This window comes from Andrena cerasifolii, chromosome 10 (genome assembly GCF_050908995.1).
Source record: "Andrena cerasifolii isolate SP2316 chromosome 10, iyAndCera1_principal, whole genome shotgun sequence".
Taxonomy (NCBI): Eukaryota; Metazoa; Arthropoda; class Insecta; order Hymenoptera; family Andrenidae; genus Andrena; species Andrena cerasifolii.
The window spans coordinates 5,066,851-5,088,835 of NC_135127.1; the positions used below are offsets into that span (position 1 = coordinate 5,066,851).

Sequence of the window (21,985 nt, forward strand, 5' to 3'; positions counted from 1 at the left end):
AGTAAGGGTGGCACCTGTGGAAAAAAAAGGGGGCGCCCCACAAGACGCTATTTTAATTAGTCCCGCTTACCCCCTACCTCACCTTTACTGTCCCTCTTTTCCTTCCATATTCCTCTGCCTAAACTTACTTTCTCCTCCCTTTTCTTCCTCTCTTCATTCATCCTCCGTCTCTTCTTCTCTCTTCCTCTGTAGCTGCTCCCTGTACGTGTCTCTTCTTCCCTTCTTCTCCCTCTGTCTCATTGTCTGTGACCCTCCTCCTTCCTTTCTCTCTGCCTCTGTCATCTGTCTTCTTCTCCCCTCCTCTGTCTCCTTTCGTGTCCTGTAAATACAAAAAGCTGCTTAGTGCGGCTTGTTTAAGAGTGGAGAATCGCCAGGGCAGTTTCGCCGAGATTGACGACAATTATATATTGTGAGCCCCAATAGTTGGGAAAATCCATGTTCTGTTTAAGTACCAGCCGACAAGCCGAAGATGTAACAGGTGCTTAAAAAATTGTCTGAATAAACGCACATTTATCTGTTCTTATCAGCTTAATATCTGATACACTCCCCATTGGGGAGTCAGAATATTAATCTGATTTTTGGAAACTGACGGAGCGTTGGTGCTTGCTCCACCTCCGTCGCGAGTCAGCCTGGCATTGCAGTGCCGCCAGGATTGGCTCAATAAATCTATTCCAATATCAATTAAGGGTGATCATCAATTACCGTCATCTACTGGGGGGAATGGGGTTGTAAAAGAATATGGTGGAAATGATGATGATGATGATGATGATGATGCGTCGTCGTAGGGGAGGGAGGGCTGCGTGGTGACGTAAAGGGGGGGAGACACTTCTTGGACGATGGATCTTCTATATCGCGACTAAAGTCGACACACGTGCCTGAACGTGTTTATTCGAATAGAGGAGGGGAAGCCCCTTAATAATAGAGACATTTTTACATACACATAATACAGGTATATAAGACAAAAGCTACCCAGGCATTAAGAATGTGTTATAGAGCGTTTGGTAAGACGTCAGAGTGCCGTTGTGTTATGGGCGTGAGTTCGATTCCTCCTATAATCTTATATGTACTTTTTGACACTTTATTTTTTCCACACTGTATGAACAGTTAGAATAACGTAAAGTTAGTAACGTTAATTATTAATTATCTTAAATTTATAAATATAATGAACAGGTACGCCTCTTTTTTAACGTGGTAATCTTCAAAAGATACCCTGAACGGTTCTGGGGGTTTCTCCAGAACTTACTTTAAAGAATATACTTTTATATACTTTAAAGTAAACATTTTATTTATACACAATTATAATTTAATTTTAAAATATAATTGAAATTTCATACACAAATGGAATGCATAATAATCATTTATTTCGAACGTGCTGTAATTCGAGGCACCAATAATCAAAACTATATGATAACAGGTATCGTTACTGATAAGACATAACATTTATAAAACTCTTGCTTTTAAATAAAAGTTTCCGCTGCGTGTACACCGCAGAATGAAAGAGAATATATGCATTTCTGGTTTGTTATATATTAATTGGAGAAATTGTAAATTTAATCAAACATTAAGCAAAATGACTGAATAATGTAACGATAAAATTATTACCGGGTCGTGCACGCCGCACGGGTGAAACGGAAACGAATGAAAAATGGATATGACCTGAGAAATATGGCCGCATCCGCTTGTAAGTATCGAAATTCGATACTGGTAGGTTAAGTATCGATACATATAAATATCGGACCTTCAAACATCGATACAAAATATCGATATAGATTCCCTAGTCCAGATTATTAGGTTAGGTTTTTATTTTCCCCTAGTTTACAGTTTATTATAAATAGTCCAGATTATCTTTCAATCATTTGAAAACAATGAACTATCAATGTCATTTCGATAAAATATTTCAGCTACGCTTCAATATGTTTGTTTCTTTTGTAAATCTAAACAACGTAATAAATGTACATTGTTAAGCAACAATAGCGATAAATATATTTTTCAAATATTTCGATAGAGTTTATTCACACAAGGATACGTCAATAGCGCGTAATAATAATTCCCAGATGTATTGTTGCTGACCTATGCTAATGTTTAAACATTACGTTCGACGTATGTGCAGTAATTATTTACAAAGATCAAGAATCAAGATTTACACGTTTCGCAGTGAAACGTATAATTCAAAATTGTTCAAATGTTTAAAACGACTTAACCTAATTTCCAACGTCTCGATGTGATAATTATTAACCTGATTATCGTCCATTGTGAAAGTTTTTTTTCGTAATACGTGCTGAATGTTTTCGTTGTTGTAATGTAGACGAACGACATTGATTTCTATTCCCTATATGTTCGCATTTTCTATACTTTTTACGTAAATTATCGAAGCTACAACCACAATCGCAGTAGCTGTCAAATCGTGAAATTGTGTTTTCACTTTCGTTATTTACAGTGTTTTATTATGAATGACATGGATCAGTCGGAAATATCGGGCAACGAGAAACATGGTTCATATTATGCATTATTAGTTGCATTCAGGACCATGAATGAACGTTGTCGCCAGTTAGAAAAAAGATTAGGCGATGTTGAGGAAGAAAATATGTGTTTGAGACTGGAATGTGGTAAAGACGAGTCCGCCGCGATTACGAAACTTAATGACAGCAGTGAGAAAACCATTGTACAAACCTTAAAGGTTCATATAACGTTCGTTTCAGCCTTCACAATATTTGTACTTTACATCTTAATACATTTTAATACAGTTCGGTTGACAGGAAAAAGTAGAAGAGCTTACGAAACAGAAGTCTCAACTGACTCATCAGATTTTTATGGTAGCAGCAGAGAACCGCCAGTTATGGAACAGGTTAAAACAATTAAACACAACCAATAAATCACTAGGAACCCAGTTGACAAAGATCTCCGATACGCTTAAACAGCATTCTCCAGCTCATCAGTCCAGCATTGTGTCTTATAATTTTAATGATCTCTCCGACTCAATGAACCAAGAAGACGATAACCAACGATGCGAATTAAATACAAATAACGGTTTGTGTTTGTTTGCGAAATGTTTATTAAGTATATGTATCTGATTGTAAAGTGTATATTGCTTTAATCTAGATGAGAAGGATCAAAGTTTAGAGGAAATATCTCGTAGACTTATAAATAGTATTATGTTAGAGAAGTCTAATCTGGAACAACAATATGCAGAAGTAAGTGAAGAATCTGATAAGGAACTTGATACATTTGATAAGTTAAAATTACACATATATTCTGATTTAATTAGATGGTTGAGTTGCAAAATGGTACCAAACAGAATTTGCAAAATATCGGCTTTACCTATCCAGAGGATTCTGATACAGACTTAGAACTACTGAAGCAGCATGATATCAGGTTGTCGCAAATGAGGAGTACTTTAGTAATGCAACAAACTAAACTGAAGAGAGCGCTGCAAAATTTTAAGAAGATGAAAGAAGGTAAGTAAGTAGTAGGGTATGGTGTTTCTTATGGACTTTTTTTTTAAATTTATGAATTCGGTCCGAGACGCCCCCTGATTTATTTTCCTTTGGTGTGGTAAATATGTGTGCAAAATTTCGGCTCGATCAAACAACTCTAAACCCTGCCTCAAGAGGCTCAAAGTTTCGAACGAAACTCCGCGCTTGCAAACAGCTGTTTTTTTTAATATTCAACTCCGTATGTAAGCAAATGTGTGATGGAACTAGAGTTGGGGTTATCGATTATCAATATATTATCGGTAACTTATTGATACTTAACGCTATATCAATAATATCGGTAATATATCGTTAAGTGGTGGAAGAACGACGGTGGTACAAGTTTTCTATTTCTCCAGTCTTTGGACTATGGCAGTAAAATATTTATGCATTCCAGCAACCTCTGTTCCTAGTGACCGATTATTTTCTAAAGGTGGACAAAAAAAAAATAAAAAGTTCACAGTATATCGTAAGTTTAAGCTTCTCGAGACAGGGTTCAGAATAATCCGATTGTTTCGAAATTTTGCGTACTTAGCACACCGAAAGGAATAAAATTAGCGGGCGTCCCAATATTTTATCGCACCTTCAATTTTAAGCGGCACCCTATAGTAGGGGTGTACGGGTACACGATACTATGGGTACCCGAGCCTCGGGTCGGGTCGGGCAGAGATCCCGATAATTCGTCGATACGAATATGTTCGGGTACCCGTTATTTCGGGACCAGATTTTCGGGATCCCGATCCGAACCCTAAAAAAAATTCCCGACCCAATTTGAGCCCGAAATATCGAGTACCCGCACACCCCTAGTAAGTATTACTACTCGACAAATGGAAGTTTAAAGAAGCTAACTTTAAATGTTATTTTGTCAGGAGTAACGTGTAATAACTGTCGTACGAACGCAAATAAAAAGATGTGTCAGACTGGCACGCAATTCGATTCCGATGAAAGTTTTAAAGAACACGGCGCGACTCAAACTAGCCTTCAAACCACAAACCTATCTTCAGACAGACGTTCCAATGCAGCAAATAGCGACGAGCAGGAAAATAGAACTTGCCCATTATGTGAATCTTTTTACGGAAAAGGTACTTCATTCGCAGATTTCCATGAACATGTTTTAAGTCATTTTACCAAAGAAATATCCATAGAATAAAACACAGCTACTGGAAAGTACCTCACATTCTTAATTTCTTAGTAAGTTTCTTGTATCATGTTGTATTTTAAAAACAGAGAGTAAGTGTAAATACTACGTGCATTCGTCAAAAGCGCGTGAAGCTCGACAGAATCGGAAGTGTCTTTTATAAGCCGTTGACTTAAATCAGATTTAACGAAAGCAAATAATATGAAAAAGTGACCTCTTAGGCCCGCTGCATACATCCGACTTTTCAACGTGCGGCGATGGTAAGGCAACGTAATTGCGGTTTGAAGTACTATAAATTAAATTAGGCGATGTACATTTGTTTGCGGCGACGGACGTCCGTATACCCCTTTTGCTTGAACCGTAATTCCGGCAACGCAAAAGCACCGCACGTTAAAAAATCGGATGTGTGCAGTGGGCCTTAGGGTAAATCCGGGAGACGCGGTCGGGCCGGAGAGTTGGTCGACACAGTTGATTCCTAGAGAATTAATTGTTCTGAACCTTAACACACTTTTGCATATACACAGATGTGGAGTCTGAATATAGCTACTCGACCAACTCTCCAGCCTGACCGCGTCTCCCGAATTTACCCTACATAAATAGTTTTGAGTACGATTGTTATCAATACGGTATTTATTTTTATGTTCGTAAGTTATGAAAGAGAATTATATTATAAAATTACCTGCAATTGTAACTATACTACACATTAAACATAAAACACGAACAGTAAATATTTTATTTTCAACATTGTCTTGATATTCATTATGTATGTTCTGTTCTTTTAAATCATAGTACCTCTGACGCAAATTATTCCCAACACCTGTTTAAGGTGTATCTTTGCGTGGTATATCTACGTCGTCAGGCAAGTCTTTTACCGACGACTCGAGCAGATTCTGATCGAACCACTCAGGCCTCTTCTTAGGTAATTCAACAATTCTCTGGTTCTGTACAAAAAAGGTTATAGCGCATTATATACCAATGATATGCAAACATCGATGTACCACAGTGGCGTACTTAGTGTAAACAGTGCCTAGGGCAAGCGTAGAATTTGCGCCCCCCCATCCCATAAATATCATTCCAATTCCACCTTTTCTGTTCTACTTCTTTGTTAAAAGTATTCATCACACAAAACATTTTATTTAGAATTTAGATAATCTTTTTAAAGAAAGTGGAGCTGAAGGGTGAAAGAGACGAAAGTTGGAGGCAAATAAAGCCGAAAAGTGCAACAAGTTTTTTTTATGCTTCTCGAAAGAGGCATGAGGAGCATAGAAATAACAAGTGTAAACTACTAACATTTACCATCCAGATAAATTTATTTAAGAAACACTATTTCTTTCGGCTTGTTTGCGGCCCCAGGCATTGGCGCCCAGGGCACGAGCCCTACTTTCCCCACCTTAGATGCGCCTCTGATGTACCACGTAGAAAGAGTAATCGAGAATACATTTAAGTTACGCACCTTCCAAAATTCATGGGCTATTTGTTCCTTTTCTCCTTCGTACAATACTACAACATCTTGCTCGACTGGACTTAAACCTAATTCTGCCTGTATGGCTTCTTGCATTTCTTTCGTTTCCTTTTTTACTATCTCATAGCAATGTGCTTTAAAAAAAAAAATAATTCGAGATCGCTGTGATATACTGATATAATAAGACTCAAATTGATATGGGCGAATTCCACTTGCGCACAAATCGTCTACACCCAAAACTAAGAATTTTCCGTCTTCGTAATAAAATGCATATCATAAATTATATATTCTTGTTTTCGAGTCGTAATTTATATTTAAAAACCTGTATTTTCCGATAATCGCCATCTCACAGATTTCTCTTCCGTATTTCAGATTTTCATAAATTTTGAAACGAAAACCGCGGGCGATTTCGGCGTAAGTGGAATTCGCCCGATGTATGTCCTACCACAAAGTAATCCAGCCTCGTGATCGTGACCACATTTTCTGCACAATAGAATATTAGTTTTAGGAACAGGTGGTTTCCAAACATATTTCGGCCAACCAAACCTTCTACAAAGTCGTTTCTCTAAAGTTCGTCGTTTTTTAGGTACTGCCCATAAAAATGCATCGTTCAAAATGTCTTTTATAGACCGTCCGGGAATAGTAATAGGTTGCATTCGATTCGTAACATTGTTGCATTCGATTGCATACAAAGGACCTGGATAAATTATAAACAATATTTGCTGACGATATTACGTGACAAGCGTGGCAATAAAATATATAATTATTTGTATGACACTGAATGTTTCAATTATTTATGAACAATTTGAATTCGTAATACTTCGAAGAGGTTAAAGAGCATTAAATACATAGTGTTATTCATTTCCAATATGTTACTACACAACCGTGTGTGAATGTAATACGGAAACACTTCTCTTATTACCTGGCGGGAAGCCGCGACCGAAAATAATATCAATTGTTCGTTCGAATGTTTGAAACGCACGAGATAATTTACCAAACAAGCTATTCGCCATGATTAAAGACTACCACAGATTACTTCGTACATATAGAAGAGATCGAAGTGAAAGCTCTTAACGTTAAGGCTAATCCACATTAGTAAGTAAGTGGAATTCGTCTCCAGAAGATTCAGGGCCGTATTCTCAGTCGCTACTTATTCTTAAGCTGATGCTTAAGCATGCGGCATCCTCTACTAACGTAGTAGCTAGTAAAGAATGCTGAATGCTTAAGCATTTGCTTAAGAATAAGTAGCGACTGAGAATACCGCTCTCAATGTTATTGAATTTCCAAGTCAACTAAGATCGTCATCACAAAAAGTAAGTCTACTAAAATAATCATGCCAAAATAATTATTCCAAATTATTCAAACACACGAAGTTATCATTCGAACCACAAAACCGTGTTGCGTATTCCATTCGAACAGAGGTCGCTGATGACCGATCGATTTGCCATCGATTGGAAAGTCTATCGATATTTTCTTCGGAAGTGCCCAATGCCCGAAGGCAGTCGCGGATTTGTAGTGCCGCTCCGATTAATGTCGCTCACGGTAGGTGTGTATTTAACAGCGGGGCAAGGAAAGGGAAACGTCGGTGGGGGGAGCGATTTTGAACTGTCGGTGGGGACTAGAGGACCTCGAAAGTCTCCACGAGCCGTGTGACTGGCCTCACTACAGTTTTCGCTATGGCGTGTATAGGGTCGAGTAGGCTCTATGCTCGTGCTGAGAAATTGTGCCAGTTCGGACATTTCGCCCAGTTACGGAGGAAAGTTTCGACGACATGTGCCAAGTCACGACCCAGAATCGAGCAGCCGACCAGCACCTTGGTTCAGCATTGTCAGGTACGTTGATTGCACTTTTTGGCTGCTGCGACAGTGCATCAGAAATTTTATCCCCGCTCGAGTAGTCTCGGCCGTGATTTCGCGGATTATCGGGACGCCTGCACAGCATCGACATGCTCTAATACGATGCAGCCTTAAACTCCTGCTATTTCATTCATTCCCAACGAAATATTACTCGTGCCTGGCGTGTTGTTACCGACATAACCTAATCTCGCTTCGAGCGTAACAACCTTTGCGCACTGTTATACGCGATATTCTTTAGTTCGCTGTATTAATCCCTGGAAGCATTAACAGCGGAACGTGTGAAATGATCACGGGTATTGGGCGACAGATGCTGAGCGTACAATTGCAGTCGATTTCGGAGACCTCGTAAATTACATAATGTCTGATAAGATGTGTCGGTAACCCACGGTCCAACACGGAGAGATTTAAGTCTATATTGTTGAGACGTGAATGGCTGCTTGTCATACATAAATGGATTTGTGTATCGACGTTTTAAAAAGAAATGCGCGAGTAGGCTAGTCAGAAACAAGGCGCGTGAAACATTGCACGCAGTATTCGTGAAGCCACGTTTTTATCCGGCCGAGCTGTCAGCTGTTCCTAGCAGACGACCTAGCTGGCGTCTGCTACAGACTTGGTTCGTATCACTACTATAAAACGATACTACGACAAAGTTATCAGTAATTGCTTGTCAAAAATGTTTGAGAAAATTACATTCCGAATATTAAACGCCTGTTGTTGTCGCGATAGTGCACGATCGTGCTCCTAATGTTATTTAAACTGTGTATTGACCCTACGAGCGTCGCTCGACGGTCGAACGCATGCGCACCGAGTGGATTTGAATTTCTGTGGTGCACCACGCGTAGCGCGCACCTCTCGATCACTGGAGACGATTAGTTCTCTTAAATTCGCATTGTCCATGGACACGAGGAATCGTTTAACATTGACCACGCGCCGTTATGGAAATATTAATTTCTCGCCAGGAATGTCTGATTCCATGTCAATTTCTAAGCACCTTAATAGCCTCTAACGAAAGCTTTCCATAAATCGTTGGACGAGCGGCAAAACGAACTGCACGACTTTCTCTGTGCTGGAAAGTGACACAGAGACCGGATTTGGAAATCTCTTTCGATGGCTCGCAAATTGGAAACGCGAGTTCGGCAAATCGGTTGTGGCTGATCGTCTGTACTTATTGCGCAAGCGTTAGGTAAACGATGTCGAGCCGTGGTCAAGCGTTGCCCGTGCAGTGACGCTTTTTCTCTATTTCATCGCGCTCGTGGCGGTCAATATGTATTATCGAAATAAGCGAGAACCGGTCGCGTGAGGGCGACGGGACGAATTTCAACTGCCGCTCCGTGGAAGTAGGCTAACTGGCCCGTGAGATATCCTTCTTCGAGCATGGTTAACCCATGGAATCCACGCTCTTGACTTTCTCGGCTCCTCCAGCTGGTGCCTCGCGCGTATGTGCCTCGGCTCTTACCGATTCTTCTACCAACCGACAGTTCTTACTCCTTTCACGAGGGCTACACATTTTCTATGATTCTCATAGGATTTTTGTAATTATATACTCACGTGAGGTGTTGCAAAGCAGATTTTTTAAGACTACTAGGGATAGGGGGGACATTATTTTCTCGTAGTTTAGGAGAAACTACATCCCATTTTAGGAGACAGCACGGAAGTGGCACAAGTCCTAGTTTTATTTAACTGTGACAATATAAATAATATTTTGGAGTCTACAATATTTTTATGGATCATACAAAAAGGTTTATCGTTTTAAAAAAAATGGGGGATAATTTTATCGTTATGTGGAGTAGCTTTCTAAGAAATAGCTTTTAATATTAGTACATCCTCGTGTACAGTATTTAACCCTTCGTTGACACTCTGGGTCTGAGCCACCCATAAGCTGATTTTGACGCTCTGTACCTTCTATATGTAAAATAAATACCTGTTTTCCAAAGCCGACTTACAAACTATTTTTTCTCTCAAAATATTATATCTGAACAATAACTCTCTAGATTTTTAGCTTCTAATATTGGAATTTGTAAAAGTTACAATTTTTTCAAGATTTTCTTCGTGTTTTCTCGACACATGGTAATCTAGATTTTTTTTTACAAAAACTGTGATGAAATTTCAATGAAAAAACTATTGGAATACATTCTACAGACCTTAAAATTAACCCATGATTTTTTTTCATAATGATTGGATTCTTCAAATAAGAATGGCAGTCGTTTAAAAATTGTTCTGGGTGTGAGCCACCCAGGTATGTCAAAGTCGATCGAAAAAAGAGTTGTATCAACGAAGGGTTAATAACTTGATTATACTGTGCTCGAGGCGGGTTTGGAGATTTAGCACCCCTAGGCTAACAACCACCTGACACCCTTTCCTTGGAATATCATGAAATATTTTAATTTAAAAGCGTTGGGTCAATTTTAAAATTAATTCAATATGAGTTATTGCCAATTTGCTGCATGAAAGAAACCTGAATTGTTTTTAAAGTTATCTCGAGCCTCTGTGTTTCAACCTTTCCCAATTATTTCGCCCAAAATTTGCAGCCTACTTAGCCCATATACAAATCCACCACTGACTGTGCTGTTATTTTTTCTAGTTTTAATCTATCACTCAGAACGGTTGTAACTGAGAAATGTCTCGTGGGTCGAAATCCATTTAAATAGAAATGAAGATAGAATATTATAAGTAAAATATTATAGAAATATTTTATCCCTTTGTTTGTTACGATTTTTTCTTTATTAATTCTGGGTTTTGCAATATTAATTTTTTCAAAAAGCAATCGAGTCTCGTCCTTCTCTCAAAGTCAGTAGGTACTTTCACAAAGTACTTGTATAGATGTTCTTAGCTTCGTTCTTCTTTTCACTTCGGAAGTCGTGTATCTTATTTAAATATCAGCTGGCGCAGATTATAAAATGCGATTTGCAATCGCTGCTAAATGCAAACAAAAGGTCATTAACATCGTCGATTTGCAAGTCCTGCTTCACAATCGCGACTCTCCATACCTCGCGCACAATAAGGGAGATTTCCTTCATTGACGCACGGCGTCTCTTCTCTTTTGGCATTCCGCTCTGGCGAACGTTGCACGTGTGTACGCGCGCATAAGAATGCGTGAATAGTTTTACAATGTGATTGTTGTTTTAAATTACTGCGCACTGTATTTGATGAGCCACCCCGCGAATTAACATAAGAAAACCGCGTCGGCGTTTTTGAGCCGCGTGCAACCCAATTTTACTTCAGGGGGGCCGTTGTTGAAAGATAATTATACACATATGTTTAGTCTTCTGTTACACAGAGTGATCTAGTGGTCTGTTGAAGAATTCGAAAATGTGTACTCATGAAAATTAGCAAAATATCTCTAATATTAGTTATTAATCTATTAAGAGGCTCACAAATCAGTTCTGATAGGAATAACGAGCGGAATTGCCAGTGGCGATTTGGCGAATGCGGAAATATTATATTTGCGTTCGAATGGAAGAACTTGTTTTATAGAAAATAGGAATAGAAATTGAGTTTTTGAATTATGACGTGTACTTAATATACGTACGCAGTTAATATTAATATAAAAATAGAGTAATAGTTATTTAGTTGATAAGTTTTTATTTCTATTTTTGGCGAAAAAATATTAATATTAATATTAAAATATTCTATAATAAAAATATTAATATTAATATTAAAATATTCTATAATAAAAATATTAATATTAATATTAAAATATTCTATAATAAAAATATTAATATTAATATTAAAATATTCTATAATAAAAATATTAATATTAATATTAAAATATTCTATAATAAAAATATTAATATTAATATTAAAATATTATATTAATAATAAAAATATTCTATAATAAAAATAATAGAAAAATAATTAATATTAATATTAAAAAATATTTTTATTATAGAACATTTTTTCGCCAAAAATAGAAATAAGAACTTATCAACTAACCTGTAACCCTAAGGGGAAGCAATAAACCACATACAACTTATCAACTAAATAACTACTACTTTTCGTGTGAACATATATATTTTTTCAATTAGCGCTCTCTTTTTAATGGCAAGTCAAAGCAATAATTTTATAAACAGTTTTTTCTAATTTACTGGAAGTTGGTAAATATGGAGCTGCACCCCTCTTGCTGCAAGGTCCTCAATTGGTCTTTGTCTTCTCTGTCTTCAACAGGGTTGCTCTGTAGACTCACTCCCTGTTTAAAATTATGGAATTTGCGAACCACTAAAGTCATTGATCTATTCTTTAAACTGTATTAACCTGACTAATTATACAGTGCGATTCGTAAAATTAATTAATTTTCATTAAGTTCAAGTTCAGCCATGTTTGTGCACCCATAATTCTGGCACATTTGGTACACCGCAGTTGCAAAGCTGGTCGTTGTTACCATTCGTTTCGACGTCATTATTTTCTTTTTCGACGTTTTGCGAAGCGTCGTTCGCGAAGGCCAGAATAATTAAGAGTACCTACGCGTGTTTTCAAGGACGTCGTTCACGTTTTATAGTCCGGGAGGTGACTTTCCCTGGCTGCTAGTAAATCTACTGTGCTTTGCAAACGTGCTCATCGCAAATGACCGCGAACATGAACTCGTGACATTTACAAACCTTCACTTCTCCGTGATCTTTTTGCACGTTAACCTTTTGGCGAGATTTATACAGTGTTTGCATTTTCGTATACGTAAGTTTTGAATTAAACTTGTGTACTTGCAGGGCTTCAATTTGAATTCAGGGTTATTATATTTTTCATTCCACTCTATATATTCTGTTTATTTAAAATAAAAAAAAAAATAGGTAACTTGAAATGTACTAATAGTGTAGTAGTACAAAATGAATGTATTAACAAATGAAATATTATTTAGGTTAATAGCAATCAGTGACACTAAAATCTGAATTCTTATTGTTACGCTATATCGTACTTGAAAGTTAGAAATTTCCATGATAATTATTCTATAATAACATTTCATCAAAAAGTGTCCGGGATAAATCACTATGTGAGTGAACACGTCATTGTAACTATGCTTAAAAAACTAGGTACCTAGGTACCAAACTATATTGATACATATAAAAGAAGAAGTCCTGACTGATTGACTGACTCAACAATGCCCAGCTCAAACCGTTTAACCTAGGAACGTGAAATTTGAAAGGTACATTGTTTTCATGACGTAGGCACTCACTAAGGAAGGAGCTTTGGATATCCCACCCCCAAGGGGCTGTAATGGTGTAATATATATTTTCTCGGACTCCCTAATATCTCTTAGGCGCGATTAGATATCAACTTGGTTCTTAATCACAAAGATTACCCACACAAATGCCTAAAAACCAATTTCTGGATTTTTCCCTAACCAACCCCTAGGGGGGTGAAATGTATTTTCACGGATTCCTCAAAATCTCTTAGGCCCGATTAGATACCAACTTGGTTTTTATCTCGAAAAGTTACCCACAAAAATGCCAGAAACCAATTTCTGGATTTTTCCCTAACCAACTCCTAAAAGGGTGAAATGTACTTTCACAGATTCCTCAAAATCCCTTAGGCCCGATTAGATACCAACTTGGTTTTTATCTCGAAAAGTTACCCACAAAAATGCCTAAAAACCAATTTTAAGGAGGTGGTGAAAAGGGTTGAAATGTGATTTCATGGAGTCCTTAATATCTCTTAGGCCCGAAGCGAAGCGCGAGGGTATTCTGCTAGCGAGTTATAGAGCTTTAAAATTTCCAGCACATAGACACTATTTTTACACAAAATTCTTTCTCAAACAAAAATATCAAAACACATCGATCCCCCAACTCCACCCCTCTTTCATAAACTACATACCTCAACAGAAGCCGCGAAAATTTTACAATATTCACAAATGGCAGCTCCAAATAGTTCCACCAACAAATGCTTAAAGATCATTTGAATAACTCTTTAAAATCAATCCCTCCCACCACCACGAAACTCGCCCTCTGTCGAATGTCGTTCACCCTCTCGCAGCTGCGGCCGTAAACCGAAAACACGCTGCAATTAACCAATCTTAAGCGGTGTTTAAACGACAAGGCAAAATTGTTCCGTTGTGGGAGAACCGGTCTCGCGTGTTTCCCGATCTCCTTGATCCTTTTTAAAACGGGCGTTTGTGCGAAAGGCTAGGGCATCGATACGCTGAAATTATCGGCATGCAGTTGGGCGACAAAAAATATTGCTTAGCCGGATTTCCACGCGAGCAGCGCTGGGAAATCTGCAAGAGGCATGTTGCTCAATGGGAATTAATCGCCGTTCACGCAACGGTCAATTAGAGCACCACTAATCGTCTTACAAGTGGAAACATTAAAGTCACTTCTGCATCGAATAGAGATATTAGATTGGCGAATATGAAACTGCGTCTCGCTAAGGGAAGTTTCAATGAAAATACATTTTGCTCTTTCACTGTTTTACCTATTTTATTTTTCGGAGTATCAGTGACATTTCTCGAGTCATAAGCCAGCGTTAACAATTGCCATTGGACCGCCATTCTCCACCATCAACAAAGGAACTTTTACGCTATCCGAGGTCCAAAATAATTGGACCAGTTCATTACTCTTCATTGCGGCTCTATTTAGAAAATCACTAAAAAGAAAATGGGAAAAGTCGGGTCGGAAGAGTCGAGATGAGAAAAGGATCGATCGGAGATCATCAGACAGTGGCGGATACAGAGGGGGAGGGGGCGCCCCTCCCTCAAGGGAAAAATACTTATTTTAATTTGCAAAATACTTATTTTAACTTACAAGGGAAGATCCCGCCGCCGAAAATTCAAAAAATTCTGAAACTTTGTGAATATATAGAGGATTTCCTCCTGATTACAACGCAATTTTTGTTCGCCGCCCAAATTCACTCGAGGGGGTGAAATTAACCCCCGAAAATTCGGCAATTTCCCGATTTTGTGTCATAACTCGCGAAATGCAAGAGACAGGAAAAAAGTTTCGAGACGAAAGTTACTTTTTTTAATTAGATCTACCATTTGGTAAAGAAATTATTTTACAGTTCACGAGTTAAAACAGAAAATCGGGAAATAACCGGATTTTCAGGGGTGAATCACACCCCCTTAGAGTGAATTTCGGCAGCAAACAAAAATTGCGTTGTAATCAGGAGGAAATTCCCTACGTATTCACGAAGTTTCAGAATTCTTTGAATTTCCGGGTTCGGGATATTCCCTTGTTAGCAAAATGAGAGAAAATATGATAAATTGATACAAAAAAAAACTTTTTCATTTAGCAGGAAAATATTATCGTGAAGGGTCCCTGGTTTATTTCTTAGACCTACGCCCCCCCCTCCTCAAGAAAATTTTAAATTCGCCCCTGCGCCCTCCTCCCCAAAATCCCAAATCCGCCCCTGTCATCAGATCACCTAGGAGCTAGAAACGCGTGGCTCAACTTACAACTCCCGCTTTGATATTCGTCGTTGGGATCGCTGGATCATGGGAGCCAGCCGATCGATCGGCGCCGCAGCCTATCGCGAGCGAAATGATCGCTGTACATCGCGCGCATGGTGTATTTCGCAATCGGGACAAGAATATTGCGAGATTGAGCAGGCGAACCAGAATGCTGGCCAGCCTCGCGAAGATCGCGTTTCATCCAGACGCAACACTCTCTTGCGCAGGAAGATTTCGAATTTTGTCACGATCGGCTGCCTGTACACCGGCGGGTGTGTGGATCTGTTTGCGGATAGACGGTCGTGGTGACGTCGGTATGCAGACGAAGCGAAAGGAAATAGCTCGAGAAATATGATTCTGCGCGCACAAGGGAGAAAAATTCTTTCACTGGTGTTACGCGTTACGTAAATTAACGCAGCGATCGGGAAAGCTTCCGAGAATTTCTGTTCGGCGTTCTTGCACGCGTCGAGATTAATTGGAGGGACCTGTTACCGATTTTGTTGGGCAATTCGACGTTTAGTCATTTTAGAGTTACTCGAATAAATAGCTTTGCAACCCGCAAATTTGAAGGGAAAATTCAACCCCTAAACATTAACTTCCCCCGCTGGCAAAAATTCGTGCCCAATATTTTTATGTAATCTACCCTTACCTGGGCCGAGTTTTATCGAAATCGACGTGTAACAGTTGGATGACGTTCTTTATAAGTTCTTTATACACACACGTGGTGGCAACGAGTAAGCCCCCGTTTACATCTCTAAAAGCGCAAATTCCATTAAGAGGGGAACCTGGTTTGGGACGCTGAAAAGACGGTGATATTTTAGGAATTATTTTTTCAACAAATTTAAAGAGAATCTTTCCAAAACTTTCAGGGTGTTTTACTGTATATTCAGACAGTAAGAACACATTTTTTTTAAATTAAATTATATATCATTTAATATTGTTTTATTGGTATATCTTCGTAGCGCCGCGCTGCCGGGGTTGTTAAATTCTGTACATCTTAACGGATTTAGTTTTTATCCGAAATAAAAAAGCCGAAGTTTTTCTTAATTTACGTGAATTTATGTCGTCGATGTATTAGAAATATAAGGAAAAAGTCTACAATTGACAAAGTTATGGGACTTTAACGAAAAAGTTACAATTTTGACGGAGATATTTCGACGTTTTTATGCAAAAGAATGGTTTAATTTAATTTCTGCGTAAATGTTTTTCATTCATCGACGATATAAATTCATGTCAATTAAGGAAAACTTCGGCTTTTTTATTTCGGGCTAAAATTGGATCAGCTAGGATGTACACAATTTGGCAACTCCGGCGGCGCGGCGCTACGAAGATATATGTACCAATAAAGCAATGTTAACTGAATTATTATTGAATAAAAAAAATAATTCTTGTTGTCTGAATATACAGTAAAACACCCTCAAAGTTTTGGAAAGATTCTATTTATATTTGTTGGGAAAATAATTCTTAAAAAGTCACCGTCTTTTCAGCGTCCTAAACCAGGTTACTCCTGTAAGAATTAAACTAGTGTAACAGGCAAAAAAAAGCTTTTTTTCGGACATCGGTTGTGACGAAAGCAATTTGTGGCGTGACATTTTATTTTAGCATATTATGAAGTAATAAAATCAATTGCAAAATCGTGAAAAAGTTGGATACATTAACCTTGCGACGACTGCGTCGCAGTTAATAGTTTTTCGCGAACAGTAAATCAGTGCACGCGATTTCTCAGGTTCGAATGGTCCGATTGCAATAAAAATTTCCACGCATATTTATCGTAACAGTTATTAGGCGCTGACCTCCGTTTTTCCAATATCATTTTGCATTGTAAATTGCAAATAAAATAGTGAAAATTTTATTTGCAAAAAATCAGCAAAAGATCCGGTCAAACTCCGAAACACTTGCACCATTTGAAATTACCGCGCTATTTTTACACCAAAAAATATTTCTTCGCTTCTTGAAATACATAATAATATAGCCTGAAAGTTTTACAGATGTTGCACGTATAGTTTGCTTACAAAAAATACCTCAAAGGACCTCAAAAATATTCCTTCTTAAGAAGCTGCCATAAAAAGTTGCATTTCTTAACATAAATCATTGTCATGTTCCTCCAAACAATTATACCTCTTAAACGCATTTAACAACCGCTACAGTGTACCTAAAAGTGTAACAAGTACCTGGAAAATGACGCGTGGACGAGCAAAAAGATTCTCAGTTCCTCGTGATCGGCGTGCCGCGTTTTTGGTCCCGCGTCAAACGGCAAATTACTTTTTCACTTGGTTGCTTATGTAAGACGGCGGCAGTAGTAGAACGTGAAAAGCGCGGGATCGCGACAATGTACGCCTAACGGTGAGCGGGATGAAATGTAAGTCATCGATTTAACAGGTCCCGACTCCTTTGCGCTCGTTTCACGCACCTTTCGCTCCTTGTTTTTGCACGCGGGAGCACAGAAACGGTATAGGCGACGAGATCAACGTCCACAGCGTCTGCGACAGCGCAAGGCGATGTCTGCGACAACAGGCCAATGCACGGTACCGGACTGTCCATCACATTACGCAATAGCGGTACTGCTTTCTAGAAAACCAGCGTTTCGCAAAATTTTACAAAAGTAACGGGCGAAACGAATGGTCGCCAACGGCGATGGGCGCCCGCTCTTCTCCGTTCCGAGTTTTCAGTCGATTCGGTCGTTGCACCGTTTCGAATCTCTTCGAATGTTGTCTGAATTTAAAAGACTTTAGAAGGCAAATGTACCAATACCTGGACACGTCCCAGTACCTGGACACTAGTGTGAATAATACTGACTGTTACATTTAATATTCGCTTTACCCATAAAATAACTACTTTATTCAGTTATTCAAAAATTTAATAAAATATATTCATGCACATATTTTGTTTTAGTAAACTCGTAACACTCGTAATAAAAATAAATTTTCTTGAACTCCAGTTTACACCATTTCAGTACTGTTCTTATCTGATTTGCTAAACAGTCTCTAGTTTTTCTTAAGCGAATATAATTAATAATGTTTAGTATATTGGTGCAACTAATACATTTTTAGAAAGCTGGTACCTTGTGGTATTATTTTTTGATTGGAAGATTAAAGTTAAAGGTCTTATTAGTTTTTTATTCGCCTGTCTATCTGCTGGTACAGTGAAATTCCGGAACGGCCCTAAACCTGACCATGTGTGCAAACTGTGAAATAAGTACGAGTTATTGTTGACACAATGTTAAAATTAATCATTCAATAATAGATTGTTTTTACTCGAGTTTGTTTACTGATTTGAATAAATCACTTATACAGAAAAAATATGCCAATAGAATCGGTTCATTAGTTCTTCTGAAATCGTGGTTACCGTTTCGAAATATCGTGCTGCGAGAAAAACGTGTTCAAAGTGTTCTCGGCTGATACCTGCGTTCGGAGTTTGAATTAGTTATTTCACTCTAGAATCTATACCGTTACGAATTTTGATGTGAAACGTTCACAGGGTATTTTCGGGATGTTATACTACAAATATATATAAAATACATTTAATACATATATATATAATTTAAAGATTTTTATAAAATATAAATATATATATAAATCAATTTTCTGAAAAATTTTGGTCCCCTTAAATGTATTTTATATCTTTTCTAGCGGTGCTCCAATTAAATTCAACTTGTTCAGGCATACCACTATCATGCATTATCAGTAATCATCGTTAAAGTTGGCAACTATACCACAACGTGATTGGCTTCACATTTGATTCATAGGGAAAAGTCATACAAACATTTCTGTTGGTCGTATTGTAAAGTAAGAAGTGATGAAGGGTGAGGGGAAAACCAGGGAATGTCACAAAGCAGCTTTATCGAGAAAATTAAGTATTTGTATCTGTTCCAGTACAGAGTGGACATTACCTGTTTTTAATCAGTATACCAAAACGTTAATGTTACCTCCCGGGGGCATTGAACTTTATAACCCTTTCCGACTCGACAGTTCCGTAGTCCCAGTTGCCACGAACAAAATATACTCTAAATCCTAAAACGACGAAAAATGGACATTCCTCGTTGTTTCCCCATACCGTTTAAGCCTTTACAGCATCGGTAAAATCCTTTTCGAAATTAAGCAAGTCCCTCATCTTTCCCATCATATGTAATAATTATTGACAAAGTGTGATTGAATTTATCTTCTTAAAAAACCAAAAATTTCCTGCAACGAGGTGCCACGCACACCGACGTAACAATCCTATTTTCTTTCCAATATCTCGTTACACAAAGTCTACGGTGAAAAGTTTCTTGAAAAACTTGATCCTTCGCTTAATAATCCTTTCGCTTATCAATGTCTCTAATAACGCGTAATTACGTGACGCGTTAAACGGTCAAATAAAACGCAGCAAACGACAATGTCACAGTTTCATGTAAATCGCCGAAAAACATTCTCGCTAAAAAAATTGCTAGAAAACCTTGTCGATCGCTCAATCGACATCTAATGACGTCTAATTGCATGTATAATTTGAATGACGATGTAGCCACCCTGTTTCTCGCTGATCTAATGCTTTTTTTCATCGTGCCTCGTGATTGGAAATTTATAGCGGAAGATTCCTGAATGGAACGAAATAATTACATGGGCAGTCTTCCACGGCGACTCACGCGCAGATCTAATCCTAGCTCGTCAAGTCCTATACGCAAGGTTAACGGTGAGACGTTCCCGAAGGTTTTCGACGCGCCACTTAACGATTACTCGATTGATAATCCGTGTAATAACGCGTAATTGCACAGGCAGCTTGAACGGTGAGGCAATCCCGGCGCGTAATAGTGTACAGGGGAGGTGTGACTTGGTAACAGCAAAGGTCTGTTCTAAATGAAACTCTGGTTAAGCGGGCGACAATGTAAGGATAATTGCTCGGCGAGGACATGGGAGAAATGTCGGGCAGCATGATTTCCCGCGGACCGTCATTATCCCGGTGTAATTTACAGTAACGCAAGCTTTGAGGTCGGCCGTTCAGCATAGGCATAATTGAAGAGAACGGCCGCGATGTGCAGAGGAACGTGACACTGCTGCTCTAGCCGCCTACGAGAAACCGGTATCAGTGTTACACTAATCGAGCAAAAGGGCCGGTGGACGTAACGATCTATCGCGCGATAGCTTGTACAACTGTATTTGATCCCCGAGCGACAGTTGTGAAGTGTGCTTGCCAGGTTGTACAACCTGTTGCATGGCGTTACGGTGCTGGCACGGAACCTGTCTTACTCGAAAATATCGGGAGCATCCGGATGGTTTTCTAATGTCCCAGAGCAAGTATAATTTCATACACTTTAAACGCCTCTCTAACGCGCTTGCGAGTTTAAGACTCCATCTACTATCGCACGCGAGACTAACAGGTCTGCGTTACTTGTATCTGCTGTTCCTGAAATTGTACCGTTGAAATATTTCTGTGTTGTTTATGAGGTAGAGTTGCGGAGGTATTCGAGGATAAACAGATTGAAATTTGAGAAAGTTAGTCCTAGTTAGAGATATTGGAGTTAGGGAGACATATTTTTCCAGGTTGTTTAAGTACAGTAGTTAGCATTAATCTAGGGAATTACAGAATTTCTGAGGAGTGTATAATATTAGCAGTGTGACAAAGCGGAGTCAAAATCCTTTTGATGAAAATTCTTCGTAAAGTACATTCGCAGGGGTTTGAAAGTAGTTAGAAATTCTTTTAATAAGTAAACTTGAAAATTATAAATTAATCAATATCCACTTGGAAACGGGTGTCCAAATAACATTTTTCCATTCATTTTGTATGTATTTTCGCAACTTTTCATTTACAATATATTAAAGAGGAAGGACCAAAGTATATTTTGGCATATTTGTTATTAAGTAATTAATTCAAATAAAAAATGAAAAAAATTGAAAACAGAATATCAACTAGCCCCGCAGTGGAGTAAATTGATACATTTTACCTTCGTCCAAATAACATTTTTCCATTCATTTTGTATGTATTCTCTCAACTTTTCATTTACAATATATTAAAGAGGAAGGACCGAAGTATATTTTGGCATATTTGTTATTAAGTAATTAATTCAAATAAAAAATGAAAAAAATTGAAAACAGAATATCAACTAGCCCCGCAGTGGAGTAAATTGGTACATTTTACCTTCGTCCAAATAACATTTTTCCATTCATTTTGTATGTATTTTCTCAACTTTTCATTTACAATATATTCAAGAGGAAGGATCAAAGTATATTTTGGCATATTTGTTATTAAGTAATTAATTCAAATAAAAACTGAAAAAAATTGAAAACAGAATAACGTTTCAACTAGCCCCAGTCTCCCTTACCAAAGAACTTGTAACGAATTCAGGATGTACCTGAACAAGTAAGCTCACACTTGCCCCCCATTACTCCCATTAAGCAGTTCCCTGGATTAATCGGGAACGAATCTGGGGGACAGGTTTGAAGCGTCCAAAAAGTGGCGGTCTACCGTTACCGAGATTAGTGTGGAAAGGAGATCGGTACGTGATGAACTCCTCCATTCAGGGAGCGCTTGTGAATCATCCGCGGCTCGTAGTGCGTCAATTGAGACGCCGTTTGCATGAATGAAGACGAGAGCCGCTGAATTTGTTGGCAGTGTCGCGCGCCGAGAACGACGGAGCTGACAGATCTCACGCGTGAGCCCGGCATATCAATCAGACATGCGCGGCATCGCGATCATTGGAAAATACTGTTATGG

General features: G+C 38.4%; 3 protein-coding genes and 1 pseudogene across 3 annotated transcripts in view; 3 read left to right on the top strand and 1 right to left on the bottom strand.

Annotated features, from left to right (window-relative positions):
* Window positions 1-485: 485 nt before the first annotated feature.
* On the top strand, window positions 486-666 carry LOC143374452 (U2 spliceosomal RNA; annotated as a pseudogene).
* A 1,159-nt stretch (window positions 667-1,825) lies between these two features.
* Window positions 1,826-5,146, top strand: Spn-f (C2H2-type zinc binding domain-containing protein spindle-F). Its single transcript, XM_076821218.1, has 6 exons — window positions 1,826-2,100; window positions 2,438-2,677; window positions 2,757-3,027; window positions 3,100-3,191; window positions 3,266-3,455; window positions 4,340-5,146. The coding sequence occupies exons 2-6, from the start codon at window positions 2,447-2,449 to the stop codon at window positions 4,618-4,620; spliced, it is 1,065 nt and encodes a 354-aa protein (XP_076677333.1). The 5' UTR covers window positions 1,826-2,100; window positions 2,438-2,446; the 3' UTR covers window positions 4,621-5,146.
* A 165-nt stretch (window positions 5,147-5,311) lies between these two features.
* Window positions 5,312-7,143, bottom strand: Mrpl32 (mitochondrial ribosomal protein L32). Its single transcript, XM_076821219.1, has 4 exons — window positions 6,993-7,143; window positions 6,516-6,767; window positions 6,062-6,204; window positions 5,312-5,549 (listed from the first exon to the last, which is right to left on the bottom strand). The coding sequence occupies exons 1-4, from the start codon at window positions 7,081-7,083 to the stop codon at window positions 5,430-5,432; spliced, it is 606 nt and encodes a 201-aa protein (XP_076677334.1). The 5' UTR covers window positions 7,084-7,143; the 3' UTR covers window positions 5,312-5,429.
* Window positions 7,144-7,579: 436 nt separating this feature from the next.
* Window positions 7,580-21,985, top strand: part of Qless (decaprenyl diphosphate synthase subunit 1 qless) — a 67,841-nt gene continuing 53,435 nt past the window's right edge. The window contains exon 1 of the mRNA XM_076822541.1: window positions 7,580-7,902. Within this exon, the coding sequence (XP_076678656.1) occupies window positions 7,747-7,902 (156 nt within the window). The 5' untranslated portion in view covers window positions 7,580-7,746. The remainder of the gene's footprint in view (window positions 7,903-21,985) is intronic.

Bases quoted from the DNA above. Each gene is read 5' to 3' on its own strand.
- Spn-f (XM_076821218.1), top strand. From the start codon at position 2,447: ATGAATGACATGGATCAGTCGGAAATATCGGGCAACGAGAAACATGGT. The intron at 2,678-2,756 runs GTTCATATAACG...TTCGGTTGACAG, and splicing joins CCATTGTACAAACCTTAAAG to GAAAAAGTAGAAGAGCTTAC. The intron at 3,028-3,099 runs GTTTGTGTTTGT...GCTTTAATCTAG, and splicing joins CGAATTAAATACAAATAACG to ATGAGAAGGATCAAAGTTTA.
- Mrpl32 (XM_076821219.1), bottom strand. From the start codon at position 7,083: ATGGCGAATAGCTTGTTTGGTAAATTATCTCGTGCGTTTCAAACATTC. The intron at 6,768-6,992 runs GTAATAAGAGAA...TAATTTATCCAG, and splicing joins CGGTCGCGGCTTCCCGCCAG to GTCCTTTGTATGCAATCGAA. The intron at 6,205-6,515 runs GTAGGACATACA...TTTTTTTTAAAG, and splicing joins CGAGGCTGGATTACTTTGTG to CACATTGCTATGAGATAGTA.